At 39.6% G+C, this 22,049-nt stretch overlaps 2 protein-coding genes across 3 annotated transcripts in view; one reads left to right on the top strand and one right to left on the bottom strand.

The window, feature by feature from the left end:
- The window catches only part of SLC16A2 (solute carrier family 16 member 2), a 110,321-nt gene that overhangs the window by 42,265 nt on the left and 46,007 nt on the right, over nt 1-22,049 (bottom strand). The window lies entirely within an intron of this gene.
- LOC308414357 (small ribosomal subunit protein eS19-like) lies at nt 7,364-7,750 on the top strand (the record flags this gene model as incomplete). Of its 2 annotated transcripts, XM_080909585.1 has the most annotated exons (2): nt 7,364-7,621; nt 7,706-7,750. In XM_080909585.1, 2 exons carry the CDS (start codon nt 7,364-7,366, stop codon nt 7,748-7,750), a joined length of 303 nt encoding a protein of 100 aa, XP_080765711.1. The 2 variants fall into 2 exon arrangements, with proteins under 2 accessions (XP_080765711.1, XP_080765710.1); XM_080909584.1 differs by having other exon boundaries at nt 7,364-7,750.

Raw genomic sequence — 22,049 nt, forward strand, 5'->3', positions numbered from 1 at the left:
GAGTGAGGTCACTAAGCTGCCCCAGCAATCAGCCTTTCAAAATTCAGCAAGTGAGAGAGGAAGGGTATAATGGCTTGAAAACAAAAGCACCGGAGAAGGAGCAGTCGATAGCTGAGCAAGAGCATTGCCCAGACAGCCCCCTCTTTTTGCAGCATCCTTGTGGCTCCTGGTTGCTAGGAGCAGGCGCTTTTGTTGCTAAGCAACGGGAGCCTGGTGGATTAAAATCAATTTCCTGAGCTCAATGAAAGGGGGAGGGAAAGAAGATGGAATGCAGATGCCTTGGGGAAGATCTTTGCCTCCTGGAAGCCCTGCTGAAAGATGAGGAAGGTGACTGTACACCAAGCAAACACCAGTACAGAGGACTAGAAAGATGCTGGCAATTAAGGTGTTGATTAGAGCACTAATGAATGCTACCACTGCTCCTCTGGGAATCCCTAGGGAAGTCCGCCACTCCCTCAGGTCTTTATAATCTGATTGGTCCAGCTTGACTGGTCATAGGTTTTCTCACAAAGAAGAGATTGCAGCTATTTAGGGTCTATGTGTCCTGGAGTTAAAGTTCAGGTGAACAGCAGCAACCATTAGGTATATAATCTCCTGTCCTTTGCCTAGATAATAAAGCCACTGAAGGGAGCTGCAGAACCGGTTATATATATACTGGTGAACCTTCCACATAGGAAACACTTTGTCCTCTGGACCCTGTTAGTGTTCCTGTGAGATTTAAGAAAGTTATCCCAATCCATCTCTGTAGAGGTCTATAGCCCTCTCTTCTGTAAATTCATTACTATATTCTTAGTTATTTTTAGGGAGCAGACTAGGGTTAGAGAATATGAGGGGGTGGCTTCCATTATTGCATTTTAATTCTCCACTTCCTACTTTGTCTTTAGTCTTCCAGGATGAGCCACTAGTATAGACCCATTGGCAATATTCAGCATTCAATTGCTACCTCTATTTCTAGGTTTCTCTGATTGTCCTGCTTAGGTGAGGACCTCTTGGCCTACGCTGGAGGTGTGGAACATACAGAGAAAACATGTATGTGAATAAACTTTACAAATCTACAAGTGGGATTTCTGTTGCAGAATTAAACAGGTGACAAGCTTGAGAATCCTACAGAATCAAATCTGTCTGCTGAAATGCAGTCTAAAATTCAACTACTTAAGGAGCTTGGATGTGTAGCTCAGTTAGTAGAGTGCTTTTCTAGCATGTACAAGGTCCTGGGTTTGACTTCCTTACTGGATAAACTAGGCATGGAGGAGGTGCATGCTTGTAATTTCAGCACTGGAGAGGTAGAGGCAGGATGACCAGAAATTCAAGGTCATCTTTAGCTACATAGTGAGTTTGAGACCCTGACTCAGAAAAAAAGGAATTACCTAAGATCTCTGGAAACTATCTCAATTGCCTACAGCCAGGCTGTAGTAAATCTTGGTAAGAATTGCAATAGTCTGTGATACTTGTGCCCTCATCCGCTCCCGTCCAACTTAATACACCCTATATTAATTTTGAAAGAGGGAACCTCAAGTGAAAAAATGCCCCAGCTGCATTGACTTGTGGGCAAGTCTCTGATGCATTTTCTCGATTGGTGATTGATGACTGATGAGGGAGGGTCCGGCTCACTGTGGGTGTTGCCCTAATAAGTCAGCTTGAGCAAGCCAGTAAGCAGCACTCTTCCATCAAGCTCCTCCCTCCAGGTTTCTGCCTTGAGTTCTTGCTCTGACATTTTCCCTCAGTGATGGATTGTGATATGGTGCTGTAAGGTGAAATACACCCTTTCTTCCCCAATTTGCTTTTTGTCATGGTTTTAATCACAGCAATTGACATTCATCTACAATACGTTCCTAATCCCATGTTCAGTATCCATAGTGTTTTATTCTGGAGTTGGGTAGGGTCAGTAAGCAACATGGTGCTTCCTCTTCTTGTATCTCTTGCTACAGGGTGGCAGTTTGATCCAGTAGGGATAGACTGCTGAGATGTATTATCCCCATAAGCTTTATCTCCCTTAAGCGCTATCCTTCTTCCGGGGAATGGACATGATGAGCTAGGGAGTTCTTTTACCTCTAAGCTCACATTAGTAAGTGTGGGGCTCTCTACTGGGCAGAATGACAGGCCAGTAGATAACATTGTGTTCAGATAATCTCTACTACAGATCTTCCATAGGGAGAGGGTTCAATGCCAAGAGATCGATGTGGAAGAAAATGGTGGCTTCCCATTCTTGTGTAGCAGCCTGCTCACAAGAGTCATTTTGTGTCATTCTGCTTTCCCTGCTTTTGGATCTAATGTACCAGAGCAGAGGTTCTGTCCAGGAGGAGATACCAGCTTTAAGACTAGACAATTCCTGGGTTATGGATGCAGGTTGATGGTACAGCATTTGCCTAAAATCTTCAAGGCTCTTGGACTGACTCCTAGTGCCATTGGTAGGGATAAAAGAACAGAAAGTCTTAGCGGTTATCTAAAAAGAAAAATGGTGAGATTTATTGCCTAAGAGATTTATCAGAATCATCCCTCATTGTTGAATAATTAAGAGGACTGGGAGTACTATGACTCTAGTAGCAATTACAGAATGCCTTGACAAGATACAATAGGAAGTTCTTTAATAGGAAAAACCAGAGAAAAAGCTAAGAAAAACCTTCTTATGGTCTGAATAAGCCTCAAAGATGGTCAAAACCCTGCCCTTGTAATGGCCCCAACTTTAATTGGACGAGATTGTAGAACAATTTATACTCCAGGGCATTGTTAAAATTGCAGTGGTGGAATTATGAAGCAATTAGTTCAGGTTAATAGGTGGGTGTGATATCACCAGAGATAGATTACCCAGGAGCTAAAAAGGAATCACAGGAAAAGAGGCAGAACTACACTAAGATCCCAGAAATGTGTGGTGGCAAAGGTGCGCACAAGGGCAACATGAAGGCTGTACATCAAAGGCAAGTAGACTTTTCTGTACTAATGTAGCAAAGTCGGTAATAATATTACTAGTTGTTACAATATAATATTTAAAATATCCAGTTTTCAAAACATTTATGAGACATGCAAAGAAACAGGAAACTGGCATATAAACAGGAAAAAAAGCAGGTAACAGTGTCTCGAGGGGGCAGATCGTCAACACAGAAGACAAAGCCACTGTTGTAAACAGTTTTTAAGAACTAAAGAAAACTATGCCTAAAAAGCCACAGGGTGTATGATGACAATGTTATGCCAAACAGACCATTAATAAAGAAATGCAAGGTATAAAAACAACCAATTCTATACTGAAGCCTACAATAACTGAAACAAAACAAAACAAAACAGAACTTTGGCTGAGGGGCTCAACAGTGCATTTGAGGCAGCAAGAGAAAACTCAGCAAACTGTCAGCTAGGAAAGTGGACAGAGCTCAGAGCAATGTGGGGCACTGTAGCAGACACATACATCCAATGGAATTCTGAAAAGAAGAGAAAGATGGAGAGAAGAAAATTAATAAATAGTAAAGATGCCAAAAAATTAAAGATAGGCAATAATCTCCATTGCTAAGAAGCTGTATACATAAGAAACAGAATGAACACAAGAAGAGTCATGGCAGAAACTCCACAAAGAGAGGAGAGCCAATAAACAAACAAACAAACAAGATCTGAAACCAAAAAGCAAAAGAAAAGGATTCATCATGATTAAAATGCAATAGAGGCCAAAGGTGGTGGGATGATCTATGCAAAGAAAACTGTCAACACTTAATCTTACATATGGAATGCCCCAAGTAAGCAAACACATACAGACAAATGTAGATCATCAGTCACTGTGGCCTGGGAAAATAGATAGTGGTAAGCAACCTGTCACATTATAAACATATTAAAATCACTGAATCATGTATTCTAGTAAATTAATTTTACTTGGTCTGGAAATTTTATATGAATAAAAATTTAAACTTGAGTACAGCAGTCCATACCTATAATTTCAGCACTTTGATGGGAAGCTGAGATGAGAGGACCATGACCTGTACATTCCAGGAAGTAGCTGTGCTACGGAGTGAGATGCTGGCACACAAACTTGTAAATTAAAGTCAACAATATAAATTTCTACCTAAAAGGCCTAGAAAAATCAAAAAAAAAAAAAAAAAAAAAAAAAAAAAAAAAAAAACCCAAAAAAACAGAATAAACCGAAGCAAACAGAAAGAAACTAACACAAAAGAGTAGAACAGAAATAAATAAGAGAATAGCGCAATGGGAAAAAAATGAACAAAACTACAAGTTAATTCTTTAAAAAGCTCTACATACAAAGCAAGAAAATTTAACTAGACTTGCCAAGAAAATAAGAGAGAAGACACAAATTAATAAGATTAAGGATAAAGAAATGACATAAATATTGGTCTTGCAGAAACAAAAGAAACTGAAAGAAGAGTTATAAACAATTGTATGCCAATAAATGAGATTACTTAGATAAAATGGAAAAATTTCTAAAAAGCCATAAATAACCCAAATCCATGCAAAACACAGAGAGTTTCAATAGAAACATAATGAGAGCTGTAATACTATTAAACACTCTAGTGCCCACTATTAAACTTCATCTCACTGGTGGCTTTTATAAAATATTAAAAAAATTAACTAATACCAGTTTCCATAAACATTTCTAGACCCCAAACCTGTCAAAGATATAACAAGAAAAGAAAAACACAGACTAATATCTCTTCGGGTATTGATGCAAAACTCAACAAACCTTACCACATTGAATCTGGCTACATATGTAAATAGATTATAAACATCACCCCATCAATCTTTCTAGAAATACAATACTGACTTAATGTCTGGGAATAAGCTAATGTAGTATAGCAATGAGAGGTATAAAAAATAGCAAAACACCGTCTTTTTTTTTTTTTAAAAAGAAAAATACAATGAGATAGGAATAGAAGGGAATTACTTTAATAAGGTAAAAAGCTCTATATAAAAACCCAAGGCTGAGTCTGGTGGTAGCAGCGGTGCATGTCTTCAATCCCAGCACTTGGGAGGCAGAGTCAGAGTCAGGCAGATCTCTGTGAGTTCAAGGCCAGCCTGGTCTACATAGCTAATTCCAGGGCAGCCAGGGTTACACAGAGAGAAACCTGGCCTTAAAAAAAAAAAAAAAAAAAAAAAAAAAAAAAACAACAACAACAAAATGAAACAACCCAAAACAATTTCCTCTTTTCAAAAAAAAAAAAAAAAAAAAAAAAAAATCCAACGCTGGACTGGTAAAATGGCTCAGTGGGTAAAAGCATTTTCCATGCAAGCCGACCACCTGAATGTTATCCTCAGACCAAATGCTGGATGCAGTAGTATGCATTCACAGCACTAGCTCATCTCTGGAAAGATGGAAGGTGAAAACAGAAGAATTATCTAGAAGCGGATGGGCCAATTAGCTTAGTGTGGTCTGCTTGGGAGAGATGAGAAGCTAGATCTTGACTCAGTAAGGTGGAAATCAGGCGCATAAATTCAGTAAATATTTTGCTAAAAGTATTGATAAGTCTGTAGTAAATTGATAACTTACTACTATATCGATAGTAAGTCTTATCCATGATGTGAGGATGCTCCTATTTATTTATATTTTAATTTCTTCCAATACTATATTGTAGTGTTCAGTGTGTGTGTGTGTTTATGTGTGTGTGTGCACACGCGCATGCGCATGCGCGCGTAGGCAAGAGGCTGATGTGACACATATGATGAAGATTAGAAGACAATAGTCTCAGCTTCATGTTTTATTGGATATAATTAACATGCTGAGATTCTGGAGCTTCAGTTTCTCCATTTGAGAGCCTAAAGCACACACTTCATCTGTGTGTCCATGTCGTTTCTTCATTTCCTCACCACCCCTAGTCAGGATGCGGGACCAAGCCATGTGGTACGAAGTCTGAAGACCTGAACTCAATTCCTAGGATGTGTATGATAAAAAAAAGAACCAACTCCCCCAAATTGTCCTCTTGTCCTCTGACCTCCACACACATACTGTGACATGCACTGGAATGTGCACACACATGGGAATTAAATGTTAGTAAAATGGCTGAAATTACAAATGTTATGCTATGCATTATCTTACCACCACAAAACAACTTACTTCTTTTTGTGCTTTAAAAGTTTTCAGCCAGTTAAAAATGCATGCTGCTTTTGCAGAGGACCAAAGTTTGGTGCTCAGTACCTACATCAGGCAGTTTACAACTGCCTGTGTCTCCAGCTCCAGAGGATCTGATGCCTTCATCTAGCCTCTTTGGCATCTTCGTGGATAAGTGTGCGAACACACACACACACACACACACACACACACACACACACGGGTTAAGATAAAAGTTGCCAGAAAGTGAAAGAACACCTCACAGCATGGGACAAAAATATTTGCAGTAAGTTAAATAAACAGACCATATACACAACTAGCTGGATGTGGTGGCATGTGCCTGGGAACCTAGAACTAAAGATGTGGAAAAGCAGAAAATAGTGATCTTGATGCCAGTTTTAATTTTATAGCAATACTATATGTTGAAAAAACCACACTGAAGCAATAAGAACGTCTTAAAATTCAACAACAAAAAGAAAAATGGAAGCAATTAGAAGTAATAAAGAACAAGAAAAAAGTAAAAAGAAAAAGAAGCCAGAGATGTAGCTTAGTGGTAGACTGCTCACCTAACATATGCAAGGCTCTTGAATCCATCTTTAGTACTGTTGGTGGGGGGACAAAAAACAAACAAACAAACAAGCAACAAGAACAAACTGGTGTGGTATGTATGTTGGAAGTCATCACTCTGTGGTAACAACCAACAAAATATAAACAAAGTTGCACCATCAACAGCTGTTCATAGAACCAACAGCCAACAGAGAAATGAACCCTCAAGATAAACCAAACAATTATAGAAATGGACAAGCTAAGAGACAGAAGAATACTACAGGGGAGAGAACACTTTAAGAACCAATAGTGCCACAGGAAAACCCAAGCTATAACTGACAAATGACCGGAAATACATGGCACATGATCAGTGAATTAAGATCTCTGAAGAACTGCTAATCACAGAAGGACCCCCACCCCATGTTTTTGTAAATTCAGAGATCTACCAGGTTCTCTCACAGCAAAAACTGGAGAAAAACAACCTCGTATTTCCATCAGAAGTATTAACCATTCTGAAGTAAACTAGACTGGAGAATTTTGTTTTTAACAAGGCTTGCCTACATTCAAGAGACACAATCAACCAATCCACACTCATTATTTCTTTTGAAATACAGGACCTTGCTGTGTAACTTTGCCTAGGTTGACTTTGAACTTGCAGCATTCTGTCTGCTTCAGAACTGTGTGTGTGCTATCAACCCTGGCTTAGATTTTGAAGTAGAGTGAGAAAGAGAGTGGAGTGAAAATATTTAAGACATCAAAAGAAAAACCTCGAGGCCGTCGATGCCCGGAGTCACTGTAAAAGACGTTAACCAGCAGGAGTTCGTCAGAGCTCTGGCAGCCTTCCTCAAAAAGTCTAGGCAGCTGAAAGTCCTTAAATGGATGGACAAGGTCAATCTGACCCAGCATAGAGAGCTTGCCCCGTGTGATGAGAACTGGGTCTACGCACGAGCTGCTTCGGCAGCGCGGCACCTGTACCTCCGCGGTGGTGCAGGGCTTGGTTCCATGGCCAAGATCTACGGAGGACGGCAGAGGAATGGTGTGACCCGCCTGGTCCTCCAAGCCCTGGAGGGGCTGAAAATGGTGGAAAAGGACCAAGATGGGGGCCACAAGCTAACACCTCAGGGACAGAGATCTGCACAGGATCGCTGGGCAGGTGGCAGCTGCTAACAAGAGACATTAGAACAGAGGATGCTGGGTTAATACATAGCCTCATTCATATAAAAAAAAGAAAAGAAAAAAAAAAAAAAGGAAAAACCTCATCAATCTAGAACATTTATCCTTGTGATACCATTTTTCACAGATAAGAAAAGGATAGAGATTGGATTTGTCTTAAACCAAAAGCAAATGGAAGACATTTGTTGCCAGTACAAATGTCAGACAATTAATTGAAGTTCTTCGGAGAAAAGAAACCATGTAGGTCAGGGACTTTGAGTGTGAGTGCTGTTTAATGGTACAAGCCTGAAGTTCCAGCTGCTCTGAAGAACTGAGGCAGGAGGAGTGCAAGCTGGACACTATCCTAAACATGACTTTGTCTCAGGCAAAAGAAAAATTTACGAAAGGATTGGAGACTTGTCTCAGTGAGTACTTATCTACCCTGCGTGAGGCCTTGGCTTTAATACTCAGTCCTGAAAAACAAAAGAAAAAATCTTTAGGTCTATACAGGGAGGGGACCTGGGTTGTTTAACAAATGAGCAAGCCAAGGAGAGCAAGCCAGTAAACAGCATTCCTTCATGGTTTCTATCTCTGCTCTTGCTAGAGTTTCTGCTCTGACTCTCTTCAGTGCTTAACTGATTGAGACATGAAAGCTAAATAAACCCTTCCTTCCCCAATTTGCTTTGGTTAGTCTTTATCACAGCAACTGGGACAAAAACTAGGACACAGACACACACACACACACACACACACACACACACACACACGATAGGTTATATAGTTCTACAAAGAACAAAATTCTGTCATTTTCAGTAACATGGGTAAATGGGAGGGTATTACGTTAGGTTCAATTTGTCAAGAAAGGAAAGACAAACATTACACATATTTACATTTGGGAGCCAAAGGTTGATCTCAATGATATAGATAAAAGAGTAAAAATTATCAGTACTTGAAAAGGGTGTCACAGCAGTGGAAAGCAGGATACTTAGTGGATACAGGAATGTAGTTGGATACAAAGAATGACTTCTAAACGTATGTGATAAGATAATGATGGTTAGAAATCAAAATAGTATAGGATTTTTGAATGTTGCTAACACACAAAAAAATGCATACCCGAAAAAAGTTATGCCGAGTACTCTGATCTGATCATTACATAAGATATACATATATGGGAATGATAACACAGTGTGTCACATAAATATATACAACGACTATGCTTTAATTAAAATTTTTTTAAAAATTGAGAGCTGTCCTCAGGACAGGAAAATTTATTAGACATAACAAAGGGCACCATATAATGTTAAAGGAATCAACACTCCAAGAAAATAGATTTCTTACTGAGTATCTGCCTTACAGCAAAGCATCAGAATATATGTGGTAAGCAAGAAACACCACGGTGTTCTAAAATGGTGAATAATACACAGTCTTCTAGAAACTCTAGGGAGTAGACAGGGAAATTTTGGTAATAGTAATCAGACAGTGTAGGCAACACGGGAATATCTCTAGTAATAGTCAAGTAAAATCGGCAACTTTACAAAGCGAGAGAGAAAGTTTAAAGTCCATCCTGGTGGAATTGGCTCAGCTTATTAGTGAGCTCCTCACTCACATGGAGGTGGAGGATCAGCAGTAAACTGGGATCCATGGCTTAGGTCAGAGATGCTCGGGGCATGTCTTTCAGGAAGCAACATTTTCAAGAGCAGAAGCATCTCCAGGCTGCTCGTGCATTTCCATTGCAGTGCATGTCCCACCCAAGCTCAGCTTCTCTGTAGAGACATCTGTTCCTGAATTATTCTATGTTGCCCCAGTCAGTCCAATCTCAAGGCTGTGCAGGTCAGGGCAAGTGGCGCCTGACAACAGGGAAATCACATTGGTCAAGCTTCCATACAGAGCACACAAATAAAGGTAAGAAAGATTTTTGTTTGCTAGTATTGAAAAAGGGGTAAATAGAGTCTAGAGGAATAGATTTGTATACATGACTCCAAAGGTCATACTTAAAACTCAGGGCAACAAGGTTAAAATGTACCAGCTTATTTAGATCCTAGACTTCTTCATACAAGAGACTTGTCCATGGTTTCCTAAAGAGAGGATGGTGAGTCTAAGTACCTAGGATAAGGTTGGAGAAAAGTTGAGAAGCCAGTACATGGCAGAAGGCCCAGAAAAGACGTCTATTTTTACTTTTGGCTTGTAGTCAATGATCTGAGATTGCCTTGATCCATGTCCTATTCATAAAAAAATTACACTTCCTCTGCTTCAGAACCAAGTCCCAGGGTTCAGCACTGCAGCCCTTGCCTGAGGGATAGGAAAGACTGGCCCTTAAGAGCATGATTTCATCAGAGGGGGAATCCAGGCTTTTTCAAACTCCGCTGTGAGCCCAGTTTCCCTCATAGTGTCTATCAACCTTAGGTGGCACTCAGAGGATTCTGGGGGCTAATACAGACTCTGAGGCAAGTCGTATGGTAATGGCTTAGTTTCAGCAATACAGAACTTACAACTTAAGACTCCTTGAAAACACATAGAACTCACCCTAGCAATCAGTTTGGTATAAGCAGTCCCGAGAAAGGCACTTGATGGGGGATGGGAGATAGACGTGTGTGTGTGTGTGAGTGTGTGTGTGTGTGTGTGTGCGCGCGCGCGCACACGCACGCACGCGTGCATGCACGAGTGCCCATGTGAGAACCTTATTAATTTTCAAGTTTTCTCAATTTTTGACAAGGATGACCCTGATAACTCAGGCCAGAAGCTATGGTGTTTTGTCTCCTCATCTCGTTTGAGTTCCAGAGACTACACAAAACTGAGCAGGACTGAAAGTTAAGCTGCATTGGAATCATATAAGAAATAAAATGAGGAAGATGTGGAGAGCTAATGTACCCTTGTATGAATGAGCATTCATGACATGTCCATGTCAAGAATTCCAATGCCTCAGACCCATAGGAGTAGAAAGGTGAAGGTGTTTTCCTGGTCTGAGTACAGATGCTGACTGTGTGTACAGAATGTGTCAACTACAGCTTCCCTTTCCTGGACTACTGAAGCCTGAAACTGCGCCACCACAGAGACCCCCTACCAAGCTAGCTAGCTTGACTCTTTCTTCAGCTGTGTATACAACATGGACTGACTTTTCATGCCCTGGTGCATCTCCATCAGAGTGAACGGACCAACAGAACTCTGCTTTTCTCTACGTGTGTTTATTGTTTCCTCATTCTCTGTTGCCCAGCTAGGTTAATCTTAAAGCCAAGCAAGTCACAGCAGGCAAGGGCAGTATTTTACTAACAGTGGTGTGCTGGGGATTGAACCTGGTGCCTCACTTGAACATTAGTCTTCCAGAGAAAAATGGCATTTCAAACTTACTACATTCCAAGGCAGCATAACTCTTCCAGAAACGACTAATTCCACTGTAATGACCTTCAATAATATTGGGAAAAGACAGACTACCAGAGGAAAAAAAATCATAAAATATACAAACAATAAAAATAATAAATTACTAAGGAAATACATATAGAACATTCTAGATATATTGGAACATTATAAAAAACTGCTATACATTATGAGCAGAGAAGAGTTTCATTCCAATGATATAGAAAGCATTTTCAACAAAATCATAGCAGAAAATTTCTGAAAGCTAGGGAAGGAAATGCATGCCAGCAGACAGGAGAAATTTAGAACACCAAACAGATAAGGCCAGAAGGGAAATGTCCCATGTCATACTATAATCAAAACACCAAATATGTAGAACAACATCAAAAAGCATGTTGAAAACAAGAGAGAAATATCAAGTCACATAAAAAGGCAGCCCATCAGAATAACAGTAGATTTTTCAATAGAGACTTTAAAATGCAGTAATGTTTGAAATGATGTGTTTTAGTTTCCAAAAGACAACTTTCAACCCAGAATACTATGCCCAGCAAAACTATCTGTCCTAATTGGAGGTGAAGCAACCAGCCATAGCACAAACAGGCTAAAGAAATTCAGGGCCACTAAGCCACTTCTACAGAAGATGCCTGGAGAAATTTAGACTGACAGCATTAATAAGCTCATCCATGAACCTGCAGGAAAAAACAATCTTGCTATAACTGTAGTTTTAAAAAGAGAGAACTAGAAAAACATCAAGCACTGCAAATTCACCAAAATTACAATAATTATTATATACTTTTTAATGGTAATCCTTAATAGTAATGTTGCCAATTCTCCAATCAAAAGTCACCGACTATCAGAGTAGATTAAAGCAGGGTACAGAGCTGGGGGTAGAGTGTTTGTCTAAAATCAACGTAACAAAGAATTGCTAACAATTCTTTAGTCAAACTAACCAAAAGAAAGAGAGAAGTTAGAGAAATAAAAGTAGAACTTGTCAGGAAACTCTCCTTGCTAGCTGGCTTTTGTAAATCACCAGAAGGTGCTATGCAGGCCACTGGAGAAGACAATTTATCAGTGGTCTCAGCCAGTAGTAAGAACCTTAGGTACTATAATACTAACCCACCAGGTAAGATGAACCCACTGGTACAATACTGGCATTGATGCTATGAGGGTAACCAGTCATTGTATCATTGTCATCATCATCATCATCACCATCGCCACCACGTCATCTTTATCACATCATCATCATTATTAGTGTGTGTATGTGTGTGTGTGTGTGTGTGTGTGTGTGTGTGTGTGCTTGTGTATGTGTGATCACATGTGTACAAAGTTGCTCATATAGAGGTCAAAAGACAAATTTTAAGGGCGGTTCTTTCCTTCCACCCAGCTCTCTCTTGCTGTTTTTGTTCTTCTGTGTACTTCAGGCAAGGTAGTCCTTGAGGTTCCAGGTAGTTCTCTTAACTCTTATTTCTTATCTCTGTCTCTCATCTTGCCATAGGAGTTCTGGGATTACAGATGTGTGCTATGATATCTTTTTCTGTAGACTCTAAAGATTGAATTTAGTAATCAGGCTTGTACAGTAAGTACCTTCATCCACTGAGCCATCTTGCTGGCCCCTCCAACCACTTTCTGATTGGATTTAAGGCCCACTTCACTGAAAAAAACTCAGGCCTGGTGCTGTAAACCTTGTCAAAAGCCCATGGCTGGGGAACCCATAAGCCCAAAGGGGTAACCTTCTGTCTTCAAACTGCCTTCTAGATACATTAAATAATTAAAAAAAACCATGAAAGTAGGTGAGAAATGTGTTGAGAAAAAGAAAGGATCCAGAGGAGATGGAAGAAGGGAATGGAGCGAATAGGATTAAAAATACATTATATGCACACAGGAATTGTGAAAGAATAAAGAATATTTTAAAAGAAGGACAGGATGACTCAAATAAATACAATTAGAGCTAAAAAGGGAGCAATTAAAACAGATACGAATAAAACTCGTAAAAACATTAGTATATACATTTAAGACTTAAATTGCACTAAATTAGGAGATCTAAAGAGAATGAATTTGTAGCTGCTAAAATTGAACTAAAATGAGATAAACAACTAAAACAGACTTTATAACAAACATCGAGAATGAAGTAATAATCAACGAATCTATCAAATAAAAAAAAGTCCAATCCTAGATCAATTCCCTGCTAAGTTTCACCAGACCCTTAAAAGAACTAACACCAGGCCAACGGATGGTGTTGCCTACCTTTAATCCCAGCACTTGGGAGGCAGGAGGATTTCTGAGTTGCAGGGCAGCCTGGTCTATAGAGCAAGTTCCAGGACAGCCAGGGATATAGAGCGAGACCCTGTCTTGAAAAATGAAGGAGGAGAAGGAGAAAGAGGAGGAGAAAAAGGAAGAAAAGGAAGTAGAAGAGGAGGAAGAGCAGCAGCAACAGCACCACCACCACCACTGCCGCTGCCGCAACCAATAACTCCTCAAACTATTCCATGAAATAGGAATGGAAGGAATGCTGTCAAAATCTTTCTTTTCTAAACAATGCGTCTCTTAACCTGATATCAAAATCAGATAAAGACTTAATAAACTGAAAGATTATAGATAAATCTCCTTGATGATCATAGATGTAAACATTCTTAATGATAATTAAAACCCAAATTCAAGAATACAGCCAAAAGATCATTCATTATGATCAAATATCTTCATTCCAGAGATGCAGGGATAATTCACATACACCAGTCAATGAATGTAATGTATCACGTATATGTACTCAGTGACTGAAATTATAATTAGGCATATCAATAGATACAGAAAAGGCTTTTGATAAAGCCAATATCCCTGCATAATAAAAAACCTTGAGACGATTAGTAATAGAAGTAACAGGTTTTGATATAATAAGAAAAGTCATATATGACAAGTATGTAGCCAATAGTATGCTACATAAATAAAACCTCAAAACATTTCCATTAAAATTGGGAGCAAGACAAGGCTATTCACGTTCAGTACTCTGATTCAGTGTTGATGCTTGAGTCTTATCTTAAGCATTAGCACAAGAGAAAGAAATAAAAGACATGCAAGTAGGAAAGGGAGAAATTAAAATAGTTATTTTTCTAGAGGTGGGACCTTATGAGATTTTTCCCATTTATGCTGGAATGTCAACTAGCATTGTCATGGTGTGGGGCTTGTTTTGGTAACTATATTGTTGATGTTTCATGGGTACAGTTTTCCTGTCATACATAGACGACACTTACTCAGCAGATATCCTTCTGAATCTTATAAACTACAATATTACCTCAGACTTAGGTATAGGAGTTGTTTTGTAGATGTATCAATTACATCTGGGCACAGCACAGTTGTCTTCTGCATTTTGACAGTTGTGGGTCTCTGCATTGCTCTCCATCATTTTTAAAAAGAAATTTTTTTGATGAAGTTAAGAATACCTTATATGTGGGTATTCTTTAGAATACTTAAAAATTGTCCAGAGTTAGAAAAGTGGCAGTAGTAGGTCTTCCTCTAAGATCAGTTACCTCATCAGCCATTGGTATCTGGCTAGGTTCATTGTACTAGGCATGAATTATTTCCTATTTACTGGGCTCTAAGTCCTCTTAGACAGCTGTTGGTTACACCCAAGACAGAAGTGCCCCTGCTGCACCCTTGGCTATCATCTTACGAGGATGGTTATTATGGTTAGTAGGTTTTACAGATAGCTGAGTAGACAACTTGTATAGAACCTTACAGGTTGTTCAATCTTAAATGGCTATCTCTAAACACATGTATATATGATCAACATTAAATAATCACAGCCAGTTTATATATGTATATATATATATGTGTGTGTGTATATATGTGTGTGTATGTATATATATGCATATATATATCTCCACAGAAAGTATGATGATAGATATGTCACTGCACCTAATTTAAAGTTATACTACAGAGCTTCAGTAACAAAAATATCCCACATACTGGCACAAAACTGTCTTTCTGTCTGTCTTTTCATAGGTCTGTCTTCTATCTCTGCATAACAATAATAAATAAGAGTTCATGAATCTGAGAGGGAGTTGGGGGCCTCAGAGGACTTGGTGGAGACACAGGGAGACATGTAAATGATGGAAACATAGTACTCATGTGAGCAAAAGATAAATTAAAAAGAAGTCAAAATGCTATTATTTTCAGATGATATGATTCTTTGGATCAAAGACCCTAATGATTCTACCAGAAAGTTCTTAGCTCTAATATCAGTAAACATTATCAGTAAAGTGGCAGGATACAAAACAAACATACAAAACCCAGCAGTTTTCCTATGCACCAATAACAGGCAGAGAATAAATCAGGGAAAAATTTCCATTCACAATTGCTGCAAAAAATATATTGAAATAAACCCAGCCAAGAAAGTGAAAGACTTAAGGAGTGAAATCCATAAGATGCTGAAGACAGTAGAAAATGAAAAAATTTCCAACACTTGTAGATTGGACAAATTAATACTGTAAAAATGATTGCATTACCCACACCAGTCTAAATATTCAGTGTAATACCCATAAAAATCCCAGTGACATTCTACACATAAGTAGAAAAAATTAAATTCATCTGAAAACACAAAATCCTTGGCTGGGCAAAAAAATGTTGAGCAGAAAGTATTAACACCCAAAGTATTGCCATATCTGGTTTCAAGTTACACCACAGAGGCATAGTAACAAAAACAGGTCGGATGCTGGCAGAAAACAGACATGCAGATGAATATAATAGAACAGAAGACACGGATATAAGCCTACACAGCCACGGCCGACAATATACATTGAACAACGGATAACCTCATAGACAAAGGGTTCCAGGAAAACTGGATATCCCACATAGAGAAGAATGAAACTAATTCTCCTATCTCCCACTGCACCAAACAACTTCAAATGAATCAAAGACCATAATGGAAGCCTTGAAACTGAAATTTTATGAGGCGAAAACAGTGCAAGATATAAGTATAGGCAAAAACTTTTAAAATAATACTTGGCTCTGAAACAATGCTAACATTTAATACATGAGACCTTATAAAATTAAATGCTTCCACATAGCAATAGAAAGACTTTATAGAGAAGTAATAGTTCACAGAATGGGAAAACTATGTATTTGAAAAAAGAATAATATTTAGAACATACAAGTAACTAAAAAACCACACACAAACACATAAAATAGCCCAACCAATGAATACGCTAATAAAATGAGCAGTTTGCAAGAGATGAAATATAAATTAACAGTAAGCATAGGAAATAAAATTACATTGAGGTTCTATCTGCATTGGTTGGGGTTTTCTAGAGGAACAAAGCTGACGTGATGAATATAATTGTGTGTGTGTATGTATGTATGCATGTGTGTGTGTGTGTGTGTGTATGCCGTTAATGTAAGTTAAAATAGTAACAATAGTTACAGCATACCTGAGAAACTGAGGACTTGGTAGCTGCTTGGCCCTAGTGGTGAGTACCTTAGCAGTTGAAGGTGTCCCACAGGCTGTTTCACGCCCAAGCATCCAACAGCCCACTAGTCACATTGTGTACACAACTGGGTGCCTGCATAGTCTCAATTTGGTGCCATCCCCCGCCCCCAGAAGGCTCTTGGAGAGCTGCTGATTCTTTAACCATAGTTGGAGCCCAGAATCACTGGTTCAGATATCAGTGAAGGAATCAGTAGCAACAGCAATAAGGTATTGGATTTTTTTTTTTTCAGCTCACATGAAACATTAATTGAAGTCAACCACATTCTGGGACATAAAATATACCATAACAGATGTAAGAAAATAGAGATCATTCAAGTCTGCTGTTAGTCCACAACAGAAATAAACCAGAAACTGGACCCAGATGCGGTAATGTTCACTTATAGTGCCTGAAATTGGGAGGCTAAGGCAGGAGGAGTGCTGCTATGAATTCTAGATCAGTCTGGGCCAACCAGTGAATTTCAGGCCAGCACGGGCTACAGTGAGATAGATACTGTCTAAAAAACAAAGGACTCATCCCATCATATAGGCCCCCTGACACCTGGAATCTCTTTTCCATGTACCATCAATAAGTCCTGCTCTTTTCTACTCAAAGGCTGGCTAGATCCTCCAAGATCTTGATTCCCTGGGTTGCCACACAGGCCTTACTCTGTTTTGTCCTGTCTCCTTGCTCCTCTGTGGTCTCATTTTCCAGTTCTTCCAGGTAGGTCCTGCTCAGTTTTACTCCATAAGCAGTGTAGTTCCTCCATATCTTACTCCCTGAGCAGCTGGAGGTCTCCTGGCTCCTCTAGGGTCTCACATTTTAGTGCTGCCAGCTTTGTCCTTCTCTCAACCTCCTCACCTCTCAACCGCCCACGTGGATTCCTGAAGATCTACCGCCCAGTTAACTGGAGGTGATTTGTCTTGGGTTTTACTGCTGTGAACAGACACCATGACCAAGGCAGCTCTTATGAATGACAACATTTAATTGGGGATGGCTTACAGGTTCAGAGGTTCAGTTCATTATCATCCAGGCAGGCATGGGGCAGGAGGAGCTGAGAGTTCCACATCTTCATCCAAAGGAAGCCAGGAACAGACTAAACATCCTCAGGCAGCCAGGAGGAGAGTCTCCAAACCCACCCCCACAGTGACATACTTCCTCCAACAAGGCCACACCTTCTAATATTACCACTCCCTGGGCCAAGCATATGCAAACCATCATATGATTCAAGCCAGTGCAATTAGGTGTGGAGAAAGCATTGTAGGACAAGACCAGCAAAGGGGTGTGCTGCTATTTCAATAGTGAATATTAGTACAGACAGTAGGACACTAAGGAAATAAAATGGCATTACCAGTCCCATAGAAAAGAACAATATCTAAACCCCATCTGCCCGTCAATCCAGCTCTACAGAGCATATCAGAAGGTATACTTTAATCTGAAGGGAAGATTAACCACACCCAAGGGGACATAAGGAAAGCATAATCTCAGAACAGTTAGCCAAAAGAAGTCTAAGAAAACAACACTGCAACAAAACAAATAACACAAATTAATAAACATTGTTCAATAATAACTCTCCATATTAATGCTCTCAATTTCCAATAAGAGGATATAGAGTAACAGAGTTGATTAGAAAATAGAATCCATCTTTTTGCTGCCTCCCAGAAAGAAACATACATTACCAATAAGTATAGACACTACCTTAAGACAAAAGGATGGAACAAGATAGTCCAAGCAAATAGAACCAAAAATCAAGAAGGTGTAGCTATTTTAATACCTGACAAAATAGACTTTGAACAAAAACTAACCAGAAAAGATAAGTAAGGACATTACATGCACATTAAAAGGAAAAAAATCTACCAAGATATTACAGTTCTAAGCATTTACCCACTTAAATATAGGTGTATCCAATTTCAAAAAAAGAAACACAATTAGATCTAAAATCACAGATTAACCCTCACACAGTGATAGTGGGTAGCTGTAATAATTCTCTTTTGCCAATAGAGAGACCATTCAGACTAAAACTGGGCAGGCAAATATAAGAAATAAACAATACTGTAAATCAAATAGGCTTATGTGTAACTCAGACTGTCCACAAACTCATGATCCTCCTGCCTCCACACACTTCAGAAATCCTTCCAGTGTAAGGTACCGCCACGGACAAGCACAGGGTGTGCGTGAACCTGCACCGTGTCCTCTGCCCATCTATGCAGACAATACAGGAAATCTACGTGGCGGCTCTTAGCTTGGTTATTTGGTGGAACTCCTAACTTTGGAGAAACTGTCTGCTCCTGGAACTCCTTCCCTCCTGTTGGGTTGCCTGGTCCAGTTTCAGTGTGAGCGATTTGCCTTGTCTTATTGTATTTTGTTTTGTTGTGTTTGATTGCTGTCCCCCGGAAGCCTGTTCTTTTCTGATGGGAGATGGAGGGGGATCGGATCTTGGGGAAGTGAGGAGGTTCCTGGGAGCTGGGAGGAGTGAGGGAGGAAAACTGTGGTCAGGATTTATTGTATGAGAGAGGAAAAAATTAAAAGATAAATTTATAAAATAACATAGAAAAATCAAACAGATCCAACAGTTATCTACAGAACATTCCACTGAAACATTAAAGAATGCACATTCTTCTCAATAGCCCGTGATCTTTCTCCAAAATTGAGTGCGCACAAGGCAACTCTCAACAAATGCAGGAAAAGTAAAATAACTCCCTCTATTGTATCTGACCACAATGGAATAAAGCTAAATATCAACAGCAAAAGAAACCACAAAAGTATGCGAATACCTGGAGACTAAAGAGCACACCCCTGGATGATGAGTGGATTACTGAAGAAATTAAGAAGGACATTGAAAAGATCCTTGAACTAAATAAAAAGGAGCAAGCAACGTATCAAAACTAAAAATCTAAGGGGCTCAGTGACAGCGGTTCTAAGCGGAATGTTTACCACCTACGACAAAACAAATAGGTAATGGTGGCAGGCAAGAGCAAAACAACCCCAAGAGCGGTAGGTAGGAAGACAGCATCAAAACCATGACAGAAAGGCATGAAACAGAGACAAACAGGAACAACATTAGAACTGATGACACAAAAAGTTGGCTCTTCGAAAATATAAACAAGACCAACAAGACTGAGAAATTCTTAGCCAAGCTAAGCGGGGGGGGGGGGGGGGGGGACCCAAACCAGACAAACAAACAAAAACAAAAACAGAACCAACATGAATAAAATTAGGAGAACATATTGAAAAATCGAAGACAAATTGATACATTTGCAGATTTATAAGATATAGCAAAATTAAAACAAAAACTTAAATGATTTAAACACATCTAAAACCAGCAATGAGATTGAAAAGGGTAAAAAAAAAAAAGTCTCCTGATTAAGAAAAACAAAACAAACCAGCAAAAAACTCGGAGGGCTTTAGGGCAGATTTTCAGCAGAATTTCAAGGAACCAATACCAACACTACTCAAACACTTTGAATAGACATTCCCCCCCCCAAAAAAATATAAATGCTCACATCATTAAAAATTTGCAAATTATAAAAAGTAATAAAACGTCACATCCATTAGGATAACAACTAAAGAAAACAGTAACAAGCTTTGTTGAACAGTACAAGAAATAGAAATCTACAAGTGTTGCTGGAGGTCAAACTGCTAGGGAAAGAAGTTTTAACAACTCCTTAAAATGTTCATTAATAATTACCGTGAAAGTGGAAAGGTATTCCAAGCGGATTGGACAGCGCAGACAATGGGTTGGAAGCATAGGCTGTGAACCATATACTGTAAGCGCAGTCTGTGTGGGTGGTTTTGGTAGGGTGGAGTAGAAAAAGTGAGGCTGGGTAGGTCACCCGGGAACTTAGATGTGCTTGGAGCTTGTATCTAATCTTACTAAGCCTGTGGAAATTCATGAGGGGTTCCTGGGCTGGGCAGCCACAAAGTCAGACTTCCCTGCTGGGGAGGGTGGATGACAGCATATGTAGAGCATTGAGAAATAATCAAGAATAATGCATGTAAACTGGCCTGCTTTCTAAACCGTGTACTTTCCAAAGCCTGTGGTTGGGGGCGTTCTTAATTGTCATCCCTGAGCTACTTCCCTTAGGGCCTGCCATGAGCCCTTTTCCCACAGGACATTACCAAGTGTATGGCTTTATTTTTGAAAAAGTATATACAAAACAGACTTCAAGCTGCAAAATAGTTAGTTAGAGGCAGCATTTCTGTTTCAGAGAGATACAGATACAGCATGGGGAATCTTCCAAATGATTCTAGATTGTAAAGCAAAACCCAGGTCGTGGGTTGTTACCTGTTTTCTGCATGCGCTTCAACACACTAACCAAGGACATAATGTTCTACATATTTGCTTGTTTATTCATGTATTCATCCCAGCACTGGGGAGGGAACGCAGGCCTCATACCATACTCCTGATCTACATGTACCCAACCCTTTTTGGTTTTTTTGTTGTTGTTTTTTTTTTTTTTTTTTCGAAGCTCCTTTTTCATTTCTAGTCTAGTGGTAAAAACACTCATCTTCTATATGGCCAAGGTCAAGTTCCTTCTTCGTCTCTGAGCTTTGGTCTCTTTACCGTATTGTGAGCTTAGTCTTAAACTCTCTTGTCACCTCCCAGCTTGGTTTTCTCTAGCTGCAGCTGAGCCTCAGCAGGTAGTGGAGTGGCAGAAAGATGGGAAAATGAGGAAGATGGAAGAGAAAAGCACACTCTTAGAAGTCTTCAGCCTCTACCTGGGAACTGTCTGAGTACGTGGCACCCTAGTTCAGCCTGGAAGAGTTAGTGCTGTTCTCAAGTCAAACATGCTTACAACAAAAACTGGCCCCTCACCCTGAGTTTCCACTTTCAAGTCCAAAATGCACCTCAATTTTTCCTTTGTTTTCTGTGTCTCTGAATCTCAGGAGAGAATATCGCTCAGGAGACCGTATTATTTTGGGTAAGCTAGGAACCTGTAGGAAACATCTCTTTCATGAACAACCTGAACTATGACAATACAACTGAAAGGCACGGGAGCTGGGCCTTGAATCAACCACAGAAAGCAACAACCTAAGTGAGTCCCTCTTGACTGCCTTTAAGAGGCTTTTGGATTCCTGTCCACACTTCAGTAAGTTTCCTACTACTGCAGAAAAAAACAGAAAAGGTCTAAAAATGAGCACCAGTTTAGACGTCAATTATGGCAGCACCACAGAAACTGAGGAGCCAGGTTAGGAGGCAGCAAGGAAAACATGGCAGGTACGGGAAACAGGGATCAGCTGGGGTACCCATGGGTGCTGACTAGGGCTTAAAAACCACCTACCACAGCAGCTTCTAACTGAGACTGGTAGAAGTATTATGGGAGGACTCAAGGGGAGGAGAAAGTCTTTGGGTATTTTCTTCAAGCGAAACTCTTAACACTTAACTCTCAAGGTTCTAGGTTGGCCTGGGATGAGGCTCACTGCATCATCTTTCTGGCTATGGTAGTCATTATCATTTACTAACCAAACATTCTGATTGGCACACATTGTTCTCAGTTGATAAAGTT

Source organism: Micromys minutus (genome assembly GCF_963924665.1).
Source record: "Micromys minutus genome assembly, chromosome: X".
NCBI classification, from domain to species: Eukaryota; Metazoa; Chordata; class Mammalia; order Rodentia; family Muridae; genus Micromys; species Micromys minutus.